At 40.1% G+C, this 14,766-nt stretch overlaps 2 protein-coding genes across 2 annotated transcripts in view; one reads left to right on the top strand and one right to left on the bottom strand.

The window, feature by feature from the left end:
• hsf2bp (heat shock transcription factor 2 binding protein) overlaps positions 1-14,766 on the top strand; it is a gene marked incomplete at its 5' end in the record, with an annotated part of 20,285 nt that extends 5,519 nt beyond the window's left edge. Inside the window, 7 exons of the mRNA XM_027286493.1 lie at positions 1,629-1,828; positions 11,794-11,863; positions 12,686-12,754; positions 13,744-13,815; positions 13,894-13,966; positions 14,076-14,146; positions 14,298-14,766. Of these exons, the coding sequence (XP_027142294.1) occupies positions 1,629-1,828; positions 11,794-11,863; positions 12,686-12,754; positions 13,744-13,815; positions 13,894-13,934 (452 nt within the window). The remainder of the gene's footprint in view (positions 1-1,628; positions 1,829-11,793; positions 11,864-12,685; positions 12,755-13,743; positions 13,816-13,893; positions 13,967-14,075; positions 14,147-14,297) is intronic.
• cryaa (crystallin, alpha A) lies at positions 4,089-8,195 on the bottom strand. The gene is made up of 3 exons (XM_010753188.3): positions 6,053-8,195; positions 5,469-5,591; positions 4,089-4,881 (listed from the first exon to the last, which is right to left on the bottom strand). The coding sequence occupies exons 1-3, from the start codon at positions 6,248-6,250 to the stop codon at positions 4,672-4,674; spliced, it is 531 nt and encodes a 176-aa protein (XP_010751490.1). The 5' UTR covers positions 6,251-8,195; the 3' UTR covers positions 4,089-4,671.

Below are 14,766 nucleotides of genomic sequence, written 5' to 3'. Positions count from 1 at the left end.
TGGCAGAGAGCATCTGTCACATGTATCACTTGTATTAAAAAAGTTTTTTTAAGTTTGAGCTTTGTAAAAATGTATCCTGTGTAGGACCTTGAACTGAATCAATGTCAGACTGGCACAAGATAAGGTGGAGTTAACCCTGTCAAGGGCCCTTTGCCACCATTTCACTGACAAGGTACCACCTAGCCCCTTTTCCCATGAATTCCTAGTTGCCAGTGGAGATGATAGTGATGACAAGATTAATTTCACCACAATTGAAATGAATACACGGACCGCAGGAAGAGAAAGAATTACATCAATGAGAGTACGAGGTGGTTTGTGGGGGAAGTTGGGGAAATTACAATGAACAAAATCTCTGGCTTGAAAATATCTAAATAAATGAGCTTGTGGAAGGGCAAATTTAGTTTGGAAGTTATCAAAGGAGATAAAATGTGAATCAAAATTCCCCAGCCCCTTCTCTTTCCACAGAGTGTAAGTTGAGTCAAGTGGCTAGAAGGGCATTAGTGGGGAAAGAGGTGATTTTGAAGTGCTGTTTAAACTGTTTCAGGATTTTTATAGTAGACAAGACAATTGGGTTGGAGGTGACTTTAGTAGGGTAAGCATTTAGAGCGGCACATATTAAAGCTGATAAAGAGATGGAGTTGCATGAGTAGGCTTCCATCTGACACCAGTCTGTGGTGGTGGAGTGTGATCAGGCTCAGCAGCCTCTTCTTGAAGGCTAAGAAGAGAGAAGGAGAGACTGAGCGAGCAAAAAGCCACTGTAGCCCTGTAGTGCTGCTGACTTCACTTAATTAAGAGTTTACGGGATTCAATTAGTAGATTCATCCTAATTTATACAATTCAGCTCACTGGTAAAAGGAAAGAATAGATACTTTATTGATCCCTTGAGTATTTTACATATGTAGGCCCAAAATACAACTGCCCATGCTCAAGGGCACCTATGCAGTGCCCATAAAGTACATAACATGGATCCATACATCTTTCCTCCTCCTAGTATAATTCATGGATTGAACTGTATGTGTTTAAAGCTTTGTATTAAACTGAAAGAATATACAGTAATGCCTGATTGTCTGAGGTGTTCCGAGTCTGAAGAAGTCAAACATTAAACTAGCTTCAAAATGTCAGGTACTAAATCAGTCTGTTGTGGCATGAAAGACTTTGTTCCATTTGGCTCTGTCTGTTCGCTACCTGTCATGGAAAGACTGGATAGGTAGTTGCGTGGCGCCGGGTCTAATGTTGACTCTCAGCTGCAGATGGAGATGCTGTGACAGTATTGACAGAGACACCACAGTGTTTTTTCATTCAGCCACTGCATGCTGTGACAGACGTGTTTGTTACTGTGTATTGTTTATTGTGCTGTTGGTTGTGAGTAGATATGTAAATGGATAGTGGACAAGCAACACATTCACTGACACTGTTTGACTTTGGAGTCTGGTGTGGAGGTGTGTACTGATCCTGTGACTGTAGCTGCACCTACATTTATTTCACTTCACTTCACTACCTCTTCTCTACACTCATTAATATATTATAAAATGAAATGTTCGTCAACAATAAAAGACAGGTATTAACATATCACCATACACATTGTTATTATGGGTGGAGACTATACATTTCATCTGTTTGTCTCACAGATGGAGACTGGGAGGTGTGTCTCCACTCTCTGCGTCTCCTGCAGTCAGTGTTGTTGGAGGAGGAGGTGCTGCTCTTGCTGGGCTCTCCTCTGCTGGATCCAGACCTCCAGGCTTGTGTCAGCCGGCTCACCTCCTCAGCGCAGCCCAGCCTGAGACTGGCTGCCCAGCAGATATTGGAGGACCTGCAGGCCCTCCAGCAGGTACCACAGTCACATTATGACCGTGTGACCAAGACAAGACCAAAACTCTGAGAGGTTTAGACCAAGTCAAGACCAGACAGACCAGCCTCATATAATAATAGTTGAAGTTGTCTCAGTGAGTGTTGCTTTGCAGACTTTACAGACTGCTGTGTGTTATGCACATGACAGGTGGTTTATTTGACTGACGTTTCCTCCAGACAGACACAGCTTCTTCTGTCTCCCACATATACTTTCTTGGAGTGCATGTAAAATCCTGAGTCCTCCCCTTGAGACCAGAGAAAGTCGGGTAAATGTGGTCGATTTGGAGACGAGACTGAGACGTTCAAAAAGCAAGACAGATAACAAGCACTTTAAGTCTGGTGATAACAGACTGCATACAGGTCCAGACACAAGCCGACAGTGAGTTGACAGGATAAGTCACTTCCAGCAGGATAAACCTGGTGTACCTTTAAACTCTAAAAAGAGAAAAGTCAAAGCAGCGAAACATGATGCTAAACTTAGTGTGTGTCTGGTATGTATACACTCATAATAAATGTAGCTTCATCATCGTGGTTTCACTGCAGACATTTTGATGTATCACAATAAGAAAAGCATGGGTGGTGGCTGGGTTCCATTTAGCAGCTTAAGGGTCCTCAAATGTGAATGGAACAGAGCCATTAAACATGTTTTTAGTCATTTCTCTTTGAATGATAATTTCATATCTGTCTGTTTAACATCAACACAAACTTATTCCCTGACAAGTCTGTTGGCAGTGTCTGTAACCTGCTTCAAGTTTCCACATCACACTTGAGTGAATTTCTGTGATGTCACTAATCCTGCTGCTACATCTAGGTGTTAAACTGAGATCAAATGTGAACGCAGATATTGTATGAATGGAAAATTGTGGAGGTCTAACTAAAATTATTGAATGATTAGGTTTGTCCAAGACAATAAAGTGTGGCGGTGATGAAGTGAAGACTGTTTGTGTGTTTCCAGGGTCAGAGATGTAAACAGAGCAGCCTCTGATGGATTCACGGTCTTCAGTCCTCCTCACTTCTCCTCCTGTTCACTTCCCTTCATGTCACATGCATGTGTGTTTGTGCTGTTATTAGCACAACTAAAAGTTAAACTTGTTAAATATCAAAAAAGTTCACTATTGTATATTTATGCCTGAACCTTTTTCACTGTTTGCACACACAGAGCACTCTCTTTCTGTTTCCATTTCTCACAGACTGATGATACTTGTAATATCTAATATTTGTTGTTGATATATACAGTATGTTTAATGTATCTGAAATCTGTCATCATTTCTTAATGCATTTATCACTCAAATCCCAAAACAGCCCAAACATTTATTATAAATATTGATACATTTCCCAAAACTAACATAACATAATTTCTTATGAAAGTTGACAGCCCTATTTATTTTTATTTCGGTGCTACTGTCAGATATTTTACCTTTAAAGCTAGTTTCAGTTGTTCAGGTAAAAGTTGAAGTCAGAATCAGATTTATTGTCAACATATAAAGGAATTTGCAGAGATTAGTGCAACTCAACAAAAAACAATAAAAATTGTGAGGATGGATGTAAAAATATTGTGTGTGTAAATATAATATATATAACATATATTCTTAGTCAAAGTTAACAGAGTTACTAGAAGAGTTGGTCTGTGTGAGGGGGCAGGGCCTTGTTGTTGAGGTCATGAACTAGGTCATTGACCAGATACAAGTCATTAATGGAGCCTGAGCTGTTCCAACCGAGCTGTCTGAGCTTGAACCAGGGTTTGTCCATCCACCTTTGGATGAGGATACCCCCCACCACCTTAGAGTTTTAAGCTGGTCCATGCTTTGAATTGTTTGAGTAGCCCCCAAGAAAGAAAGATTAGCTGTTAACGTCATGTCCACTCAACTGGAATTAGTTTATACCTCTGATAGTTTGGAACAGTTCTCCTGAGTGGGTCCACACACTGTGTTCCACTTCACCTTCAGGACCCTTTCAGCACGACTCAAGATGACAGTATAGTCTGCATGAAATGAGGAATCCTTCTCAAGTCTCTTCCTTCTCAAGTGAAAAGCACACTGCTCAATCATCTTTTCTTGTTGTTTGGCATGCTGAGTGAACCACTGAGGCTGATGTCAATCCCATCAAATTATAAACAGTAGCACAGGATTACATGCTGCATCATTTTCTGTCAATCATGCCCAGGTGGGTGACATGAATGAATGGATAGTATCCATTATAGTAAACCCTAAGCAGGTGTTGAAACCTGAAGAGTAAAGAATGAATCCACACAGGAGTTGCTTTTTGTTAATTTTAATTTTATTGTATTTCTTTAGTACTGACTGCTCAGTAAAGAGCAGGTATCCACAGAACAAAGCCTAGACTACAGAACAGGATATATCTAAGACAAGAGAGGAGAGGGTTCAAAGAGTCAGCACAAGAATGGAAGCAGCCAGGGCCTCAGAGAACTTCACTGATGGAAAATCTGGAGACATGAGTGACATTTTCCTCCAGTCTGTACTGTCAGAGGACTTGCTCTGACACAAATCAGCAATGATCAACAGACTGAAGCATCGCCTCATGTGAACATTTTGTCCTTAGATGAGTTTTCTCCTTAAAAAGTCCAGCCGCCCCTCACTTAACCATCCTCATGGGGAGATTTTTGTTAATCTCAAACAATGATACTAATAATACTGTAAGAGTGTGCTAAGAAGAATCTACAGAGGAGAAAGTGAAGTGAGGAGGACACAGATATCCTCTGGGAAAGGGAGAAGAAGAAGCCAGGGGTGGAGGATAGAGATTCTGTGGCCATCCATCCCGTTTGATGCAGGCCAGCACTCCTGGTCAACCCCCATCATGTGACCTCTAAGAGGATGCAGCCTGATTGGGTTTATCATCACGGGTGACAGGGATGCTGCGCTCACTGCGGCCGGATTCACTTCCCCCCATGACCTTTGGCCCGGTCAGAGTCAGCAGACCATCAGCTGACAGGTTGCAGGTGATTGTTGATTGGTCAACACTGGTGGGGAGGCGGTAGCGGCGGTGGAACTCACGAGAGATGTAACCGTGGTCATCCTGAAAAACAGCAGGATTATTATTTAATCCTTATTTTGTCGGAGTGACCAAAATTTCCCCTAACTCACTGCCAGTGTTTTAAAACTTTGGAGGATTTGGAGGTACACAACAAAGCATGACTCCCAAAAGTTCATTATTTAGCAGCTTCTGCAGCAAATTTCAAATGTTTTGTAGCTGAGTTTAACTTTACTGTACTAACTGTTTGTGTCACTCCACATGACATTAGTGGATATTGACCCCATTAAAAGTCTTGAAGACTAGTTTGTGCAGCTGAATGGCTGGGCAGTGGTGATCCTCCAGCAGAGGGCACAGTCACATCAGTCAGCTTGATGTGAATAGTCTGGAATATTGGTTACATGCATTGACACAGTTTTGCTGAACATGGAGCCATGCCTCTTCATCACCTTTAAGCAGTCACATTAGGCCTACTTGTTTTATCATTCAAGTTGACCTTGGATCTAGATTACATTACTCTTTGGAGGGATCATAGAAAATAATAGATACCTGTCAAACACTGCAAACACTGACCACACACCTTATTAAACAGTCTTATTAATTATGTATGAGACAGAGAAGAAGAACACTACCTGTCTTTCTCCATGCTTGCCCTGGATCTCCACGTAGTCATCGCTGACCTTCACACTGAGGTCTTCGGGTGAGAAGTGCTTGACGTCCAGGTAGATTGTGAACTTGTCCCTGTCAGACCTCACCTGTTTGACACATACAAGCATAGGAAGGATCCATTGCACGTTTTTTTTTTTTTCTTGAACTTTTGGAATTGTAAATTGAACTTTGTGAAATTGTGTTGAGCAGAGTCACAATTATGTCTAGATGTAGAGCAGCTACAAGACGCTGAAAGCAACCAGACTAATCCGGATAATAAGTACAAACAAATTTAGTAACTGAACAAAGATGAGGGAAGCAGATGGAAACTGGTCTCAAAATGATAATAACTTTAAGTTGCTGTGATAGAAGAACTGTTCCTGAATACTGTTTGAAGGGAAATTGTGTTAAATTGGAATGAACCAATGATCTGTGTTTCTACATAAGTCACATACTGATACTGTGAATACAATTATATGGGGTTGTTACGATAGCTTTGTGTTATCTTATTGTCTCTAATCTTCATGTCATGATGTACTTCCTGTCTGGTCTGGTCTGGTCTTCTTACCTCAGAGATGCCGGAGGTGGAAGAATCCATAAAGTTCCGGAACAGTGACCGTCTGTAATAAGGGCTGATGGTGGAGGCAGTGTAGGGGAAGAGGTCGTAGTCAAATATGCCCTCTCCAAAAAACTGGTCAAAGAGTCGGCCAGGGTAGGCAGAGCCCAGGGCGCGTCTGAACCAGGGGTGCTGGATGGCAATATCCATAGTGACTGGAGACTGTTTGGTCTAGCTCGGCTTGGCTTGGCTCAGGTTGGCAGATGACCTGCTCAGCTCAGAGTCCAGCAGGTGAAAGAAGGGTGGTGAGGTAAGCGAGAGAGAACAGAATGTTAATGAGTGCTTTGTCCTCTGCTCTGCTGCTGCCTCCTCTTTATATACCTGAGAGCCAGAAAGAGAGGCTTTAGCCACGATCCCTCTGGAATGGCATTATCTCATGGTGGGTTGGACCCTGTCAGCAGAATCAGGGTTGAGGATGGGGGGGCACCGCTGGGTCCGGACCCTGGTGCGACCCAGTGCCACCCACACATCAGACACCCATGGCTGCCAAAACAAACGTGCTGGACAGGAAGGAGGAGGGCATAACAGAGACAATGAGGTCAGGAAGCAAACTAAAGACACGAGCGATTTTACCTGAGCGATGATGCATCAAACAGATAAACACATATCTATTCTGTCAGTCAGTCAGTGACATAGTGCTGCTGTATTGTTCTTCTTGTGTGGTTGGATGGAGGGCAGATTTAGAAACAATGCTGCCCAGGGTCAGGGGAACAACAACAATTTGAGAACAAATGATTTGGACTGCAAACTTCTCAAGCTAAAAGAATAGCAACATAAAAACCTGTTTATATGAAGTTTTCAAATCATGATTACTACATGATGCCCATTTAATACATACATCACCTAAATTGTAATGGCAAGATAGTAAGCAGAGGTAAAATAAATGGTTCAAAAGAAAGGGAAGAGAATTAGTACCGACATGTTAAAAAGTTGGAGAAACGGCTAAGGTAGGGTTCTGACTGAGTTCTGAGTTTGTGTATGAACATATCAAATAGTCAGAGCATTCCTCTTAGCAAACCTCAGATGTATAAAGATGACAAACTTAAACATAGTGGTGCACAGCTGAGTGTCGGCCAAGTTCCACCTTGGGCAACTGCAGAGACGAAGAATGTAAAGTAAATGTAAATGTAGGTAAATGAGTCTTTTCATGCCACTTTCACCTACAAGTACACCTACCTCAGTATTTCTAACATTTTGATTAATGGAGAAAATAATCAGCAGATGTGTTAGTGTTTAGATAGAGTTGATCTCCTATCCAGGTATTTCTTTTCAGAGCTAGCAACCAGCTACATCTACAGTAGTTCAGGCTCCTTCTGCAGGGAGCCGACATTTTTGTTTTCTTAGATCAGCACACCAGGACGTCGGCCTTCACCTGCCAGCCGACTGGCAACACACTGACCCTTAAATGTAACCTTCAAGGTGGTGTTCCCACAAGGTGGTGGCCCAATGGCATTCCTTTGGGAAAATTCTGATCGGGTGCTTGGTCTCCTCACCCAGACCTTTCTTTCATACGTTATAGAGAGCGTCATATCCAAAGAGACTGTTAGAAATGCACAGATACATTACATAGATACAGTAACATGAACACATGCACAATGTAATGCAGTCTAAACACAACAGGCCATAGTTTGTAGCTAAGAGTAAATCATAATGTAAAGATAAGGGTCACTTCACATCCCTGTTTCACCACTAGTGGCTTCGTGCCACCTGCATTAGTCTAATCCCACAGGGCTTTGGCCAGCGAGCATAGGGGCTTAACCGCTCCATGCACCCACAGGCCAAGAGTAACTGGGCCAGGCAGCCAGGGTTGGGGCTGTTTTAGGTGCAGTTTGGGGAGGTTGTTGGGATTTGGGGTTGCTAACTGCTGTAGACCGGACGTAGATGCAGTTAAACTGGCTGCAGTTCAGCAGAGTCAGCATTCTAGGTTTTTATCAATGGGGCAGACAATGCCTGTGTGCTGTGTTTCCACAGCTCCGAAAAGCTGTTTTGGACAATCTGGAAACCTGGTGGTGTGGACATGCATGTTCATAAAGATTCATTGGTTTTTCGCGAGCAACTTAAATCAATTTAAATCAAATCAATTTTATTTGTATAGCCCAAAGTCACAAAGTACATTTGCCTCAGAGGGCTTTACAATCTGTACAGGGAGTGACACCCTCTGTCCTTAGACCCTCGGTTCGAGTGAGGAAAAACTTGCCCACAAAAACCCTTTAACAGGGAAAAAATGTGGAAGAAACCTCAGGAAGAGCCACAGAGGAGGGATCCCTCTCCCAGGACGGACAGACATGCAATAGATGTCACGTGTACAGGACAAATCAACACAAACATACTGTAAAGTGACCACAGTAGCAGATATGGTAGCAATAATGACAGTAGTAATATTTGTAGTGGACGTCATGCAGGACCACAACAGCAGCCACGATCCATGAGAACCTGCTGGAATCTTGAATAAATCCCCAACAGTGTCACCATCAATGCATCATGCAAGGTCCAGATTTCCATTAGTCTAATATCCATTACTTGTATTTCTTGGTCCAATGAGTTCTCTTCTTCTTGTTCCTCTTCCTCAGTTGTGGTTTCTTTGCAGCAAATTGACCATGAAGGTTTGACACGGTCTCCTCTAAATAGTTGATGTGAGATTGAGACTGTGATGAACTTCTCCTCTGCAGCAGAGCTAACTCATGTGACTGCACTTGAAGACACAGGTTTTTGAGAATTTCTGCATTGACTGACCTGCATGTCTTAAAGCAGTGATTCTTGATAAGTTGAATGGAGTTATTTATTGTATGTCAACACTAGCTCCGAACAACACAACTCACTGTAAGAAGGCAAGAAATCCCACTAATTAACTTTTGACAAGACACACCTGTTAATAATTAAGCTTTCCAGGTGACGACCTCATGACTGACAGAATGTCAAGTGTGTAAATGTCATCATAGTAAAATTCCAGATGTTATTTCAGTCTGTTTTGATGTCTTCAGTTTGAATCTACAATGTAGAAAATATAATAAAAACCATCGAATGAGAAGCTGTGTCCAGACTTTTGACTGCTTTTATATATATTTAAACAATTTCCCTGCAGGGATTAACAAAGTATTTCTGATTCTGATTCTGATTCTGATATATATATTTGAAAGGCTCCCTGGGAGCTTCGCTCCACCCACTAACCCACTCTCAGAGAGGCTGACTTCTGCTGCCCCCTATTGGACTGACATGGAGATCCTAAAGAATAAAGCTGGGACACGAGCATTTCAAAAAGTAATGGGCCAAACCTAATTTGTGCTTTGGAATTAAATGTAACTGTGTTCTATAAGTTATTTACTAATACATGAGCTTGTGTGTGTATGTGTGTGTGTGTGTGTGTGTGTTTGTACAACTATCATTGTGAGATTTTAGAGCCTTAGAGTGAGGACCAATCTACAAAGTGAGGACATTTAGGCCTCACTTTATTGTCACTGTAATGGCCTCCAGAGCCTATTTATATGCTTCTCTCAAAGTTTCAGAGAGGTCCAGAGAGGAAAAATGTGGGGATTTGTGTGTATCGTCATGTGTGTGTACAGAATCTGAATACACACACTTTTTGCTCTCTATCACCCCCACTGGCACTGCTGATTTATTACACCCGGAGCAAAAACACTTAATATGACATACCCAAATTATTAAAATAATTGTAGCTTCTGAACCGCTCTGACTACATGCATCCATGAGGTCTTGCCAGAAAGAAAACACCCTGAAGGTTCTTGTGAAAGTGTCAGAAACACTCTAGGTGATACAGAAACAGAGTAATGGGACTCTAAAGTCAATAAATAAGAAATGTTTTTCAGGATGAGCAACTGTCTGTGGCTTTATCTGAGCCTCTAACTGACAACATGGGGCTATAGGCACACTATCATTGAACACTTGTTTCAAATTTGAAGAAGGTAGCACAAATGATGACCATTCTACAGTGTTATTTTCCATGTAAAGATTCAGGCGGACCTGAAGAAATGTAATGATAATATCTTTATATAATAATAATATCTTTAATAGGGGGGTGAGAGTCTACACTTGGGGTAAAGGAGTCTGTCACTGAAGGAGCTGCTCAGTGCAGTGATAGTGTCTGCATGGGATATTGTGTGATACTTTGGAGGTAAAAATCATTTAAGTATATTTATTAAATTACTGTACTTAAATTTTGAGGCACTTCTTCTTGAGTATTTAAATTTTCTAACACTTAATATTCTACTCCACTCAGATGCAAATACTGTATTTCTCACTCCACTACAGCTGACAGCTTTAATTAAAAGTTACTTTGCAGATTCTGATTACAAAATTTAATCAACAAATAAAAAGTATAAAATGTATTACTACAGGTCAAGATAAGATGGGAAATTCAACCACCCAAAGGTACATAAAGTTAGCAAAAACCTTTACTAACCATAACATAAAAATGAACACATTCACACATCCATAATTACAATAATCACATATATTCTGAAATGGGCTGAGTACTTTTACTGTTGGTACTAGTATATTTTTGGGATTTAAAAAAAATCTAATGCAGTACTTTTACTTGTATCAAAGTATTTTACCACTCTGGTATTACTACTTGTACAGGTAAATTTAATTTTTGCTTTATTTTCCATGTTGTGTCAGGCCTGAGAGTCAGAGTTGAGAAGTGGAGAATATTGTGTGGTCCTCAGCGGCCTTCTGCTCACCCTTAATTAACCTGCCCCTCCCCCACCCTTCAATTAAGCCTGATCTGCACATGCCTGAGCTCGGAAGCAATGAACAAACTTGGATTTAAAAGGAGACTTGAGCAACTTCGACTTAGCTGCGGCAAACACTTTCAAACAATTTCTGTGCACGTAAGAGATTTCTGATGTTTATGTCATCTAATGCTCTGTTCAACGTTAATTTTTCCAGGCAGGTTTTGCATTTGAAACGTTTTTTACTGCAGAATATAATTAAATATAATTATGAAGTGAAGTGCTATGAAATTTGAAGCAGAAATTCATTGTTTTAGCCATGGTAGTATGTGAACTTGTGTTTATGTTTTTAACAAGCGATTGGGCAGCCAAGATGGCTCTCGCTTTATGTTTTACTTTGTTGATTGTGATTGTGTTGTCGATTCTTGAAGAGACAGAATTTTAACTGCATTTAGGATTTATATCAGTGTCTCTGAAAAAATTGGCCAAATGTATTTGTAAGAAGTATTTCTTGCAGTGTCTTTCAGTGTCTTGTGTAGTAGTGTATTAGGTACAGTGCTAATAAAATTCAGTACAAGTGCTCTGAAATTATTTGTAAAACTTCTACAATTAGTTTTCTTTTTGATACGATCGTAGATGTGTCAACTGAATTACATGTATTAGCACAGAGCTTGGTTAGTGGTGGTGTTGTACTGGACTGTATCATATTCAGTGGGGTTTCTAATATTCTGACCCCTCATGTATGTAAATAGGGAGGACAGTACAAATGGACAACAAAAGCTGAACATGAATATTTTTTTCATAGAATAGGGAGGCTCGGGTGTGTCATATCTGGATGGGGGATTGAATAGTATAGTGAAAATGGTTAACAACTGATCAATATAGTTCAGTGACATGAGTAGATCAAGAGTAATATTTGTACAACTCCATTTACAGAGCTCTTTTAATCACTAGAAGTTTTTTTTTGACTCATGAGCTTTAATATTTGATCTTTATCTTTCACAGCTGAAAGTCCCACATCAACATCTGATGCCGACCCTAAGAAAGAGGAGAGAAGGAAGCGAGGTGGATGATGGTATGTTTTTAAAAATAGGATGCAGTCCTTTTTAGACATGAACTAAAATTATTAGATCAATCATTTAATCTAAACTATTCCATGATATATATTATCTATTTATCAGCTATATTAACTTACCTCTTCACACATTTGAAGCTTTTTCTGTTTTATACAGTTGTAAACTGAACATCTTTGGGTTATGATGAACATTTTTATACAGTTGTAAACTGAACATCTTTGGGTTATGATGAACATTTTCTGGCATTTTATAGACAAAGTCATTAACTAAGACAATAATGAGCGATCAAATTAATAATGAAAATCATAGTTAATGCAGCCCTATTCCGCACCCTGTAGCTAACTTTATTAGATACACCTATACAGTCTTTTATAATTAAACAAAAGCTAAAGCTCCTGATGTTCAGTTTTTGTTGATTTTGTCAGAAATGTGTAACTTACAACAACTCTATGTTCATCTCTGAGATCATAGTTAAAGGTCTGTATAGAGCACTACATTATACTGAGGTGCTTCAAATGATTTTATCCTTCCTGTTTTCATACATGACGAGTGCAGAATATTAAAGCCACCTCTGAATATAATACAGCCCAACAAGACATCATCATTATGACCTCAATAATAAAATAGAACTGAATGAACTCCTCAACAAAAGCTGAACAGTACAGGCATAAAATATTTTATGATAACTTGTTTTGGATTGTATTTGTATGTATGAACACTTGTAAACTGCTATCAATTTATAAAAAGAAATTTCAGTATGTCTTCATTTCCTATACTGCACAGGATGAGGTTTCACCTTTTTGTTTGTTCTTGTTTTTCAGATGGAGATTCTGTCCTGAGGCCTGAGAGACCTGACCCTCGCAGTGAGGAGGAATGTTCAGATATACATGGTGAGTTAGGGACTATATAAAATGTATTGGTTTAGGAAGTAGAGCTGCCTAATAAATGATTGTGACAGCCTCTGAATGAATGAGCATGAAAAACTGACTCCAAATAATACAAACTATGAATCAGATTAGATGACTTTATAATCTGATATAATAAGTGAATACAGTATCAACACATAGTTCTTTTAGCACACTTGAGTAAGATGAACGGTTGTTCCCACTATAGCCTAAGGAGTAGTCTCTCAGAGCCAGACTCCACTGCGCTGTGTCAGTGCTGGAGAAAGGTCTGGCTGCACCAGTTATCACTCTGGTGTAAGGGGAAACTGCTCAGGCTTGTTTGTATTTCTTTAAAACAATCATAATCATCTTGAGTGGCTCTAAGCCCAGGATTCAGTAACGGTGCCGTTGCAAGAGAATTCAACCTATGGAAGTTGTAGCCTGATTTTTATTAAATGAAACGTTTGACTGTAATATATGACTAAACCAGTTACAGTAGAACAACCAGCGCACCATAAAATATTAATTAGTTAGTTAGTAATTAAGTTCAATAATGGTTGAAGTCTGCTCACTAATGTACAGGACAGGGAGACAGCTGTGTGCGACACATTCTCTGATGATACTGGTAAAAGATTCTGGACACAAGGTGATGAGTATACACAAAGCTCCAACTGTCTTTGTGAGAAATCAGGTAGAAGAAGAACAGATCATGAAGTGTGCGAGTACATATCACTGCAGACTGAAGAACACACACTGCACCCATGACCTGCTTATTAATGTTTCAAAGTGTGAGCAGCTACTGTCTCATTCTTCACTTAAATTCACCCATTAGAACAAGGTGTCAACATGTGATCCTCAAACTGTGTCACATTATAGGCTAAATTAACAATGGTGTTTGTTCCTGTTATGCAGATTCATCATGCCTACTTAATCAATATTAGTCTGTGTACTTGAGGATTTAAGCTCTAATTTGAAACCATTGTTATCTTTCACAGTTGAAAGTCCCACATCGACATTCGACACTGTCCCACAGAAAGGAAGGAAACGAGGCAGAGAGGTGGATGATGGTATGTTTTTTTTAATATAGACAGTCTTTTTTAAACATGTCTGTATAAACTCTTGTAAACTCTGTTATCGGTTTGCAGATCCAGCTCCATTTTGCCTCCTGTGCACCGCAGTGATATGAAGGGAGGGAAAATGGTGCCAGGTGATTGTGAGGTCTGACTTTTTTTACAGACAACGATTTTGTGATGCAAACATATTACTATTATTAATATCCCTTACACCTGAGTCTTCACTAACTGTCACTAATGTTTGTCTGTTACAGATCTGATAATAGATGAGAGCCCAGAAACAGGCCCAGGCCTTCAGAACAGAACAAGGCAGAGAAAAAAAAGGGTATGTTCTTGAGCCAAAGATGATATGCTTACTTCAAAGCTATCACGAGATGCTTCATTTGACAGCAACTTATGCATGAGCTCAGTCAAGAATGCTATATTGTGGTCTATGCATTGAATGTTATATGATCAAATTTGTTTGTCATTTTAAGAGTCTCCCAAAGTAAAGGTGAAGAGACCGTGGAGTGAAGCAGAGCGGAAGGTAGTGAAGAAACACCTGGGAGAATTCATGGCAGAGCACAGAGTTCCGGGAAAAGAGGACTGCATGCAATGTATAAACGAAGGGAAAGTGTTTGGTCAGAGGTCATGGACAGATGTAAAGAACTTTGTGCGTAACATCAGATCTGCTTCGCGTAATCTGAAGTAAGACTTCAATTTTGTGGTATTCAGTTTCTGTGCTCTGGTTGAGACACAACTTCTTACGCACATGTTAAATAAACATGTTATTTGTCAGTCCAGTTGGATTGCATTTGTGGAATGTGTCACATGTTGACACATTGTTCTAAAGGGTACATTCAACATGTACTGTAGCTGCTCACAATTTACAGTAACATGACTAGTTAAGTCAGTACTCAGTACTAAGTTCATTACTGGTAATTTACAAGTACAAGGCTTTTTTTT

Source organism: Larimichthys crocea, chromosome XIII (assembly GCF_000972845.2).
Source record: "Larimichthys crocea isolate SSNF chromosome XIII, L_crocea_2.0, whole genome shotgun sequence".
Classification (NCBI taxonomy): domain Eukaryota; kingdom Metazoa; phylum Chordata; class Actinopteri; family Sciaenidae; genus Larimichthys; species Larimichthys crocea.
This window is presented reverse-complemented; position numbering and strand designations above follow the sequence as displayed.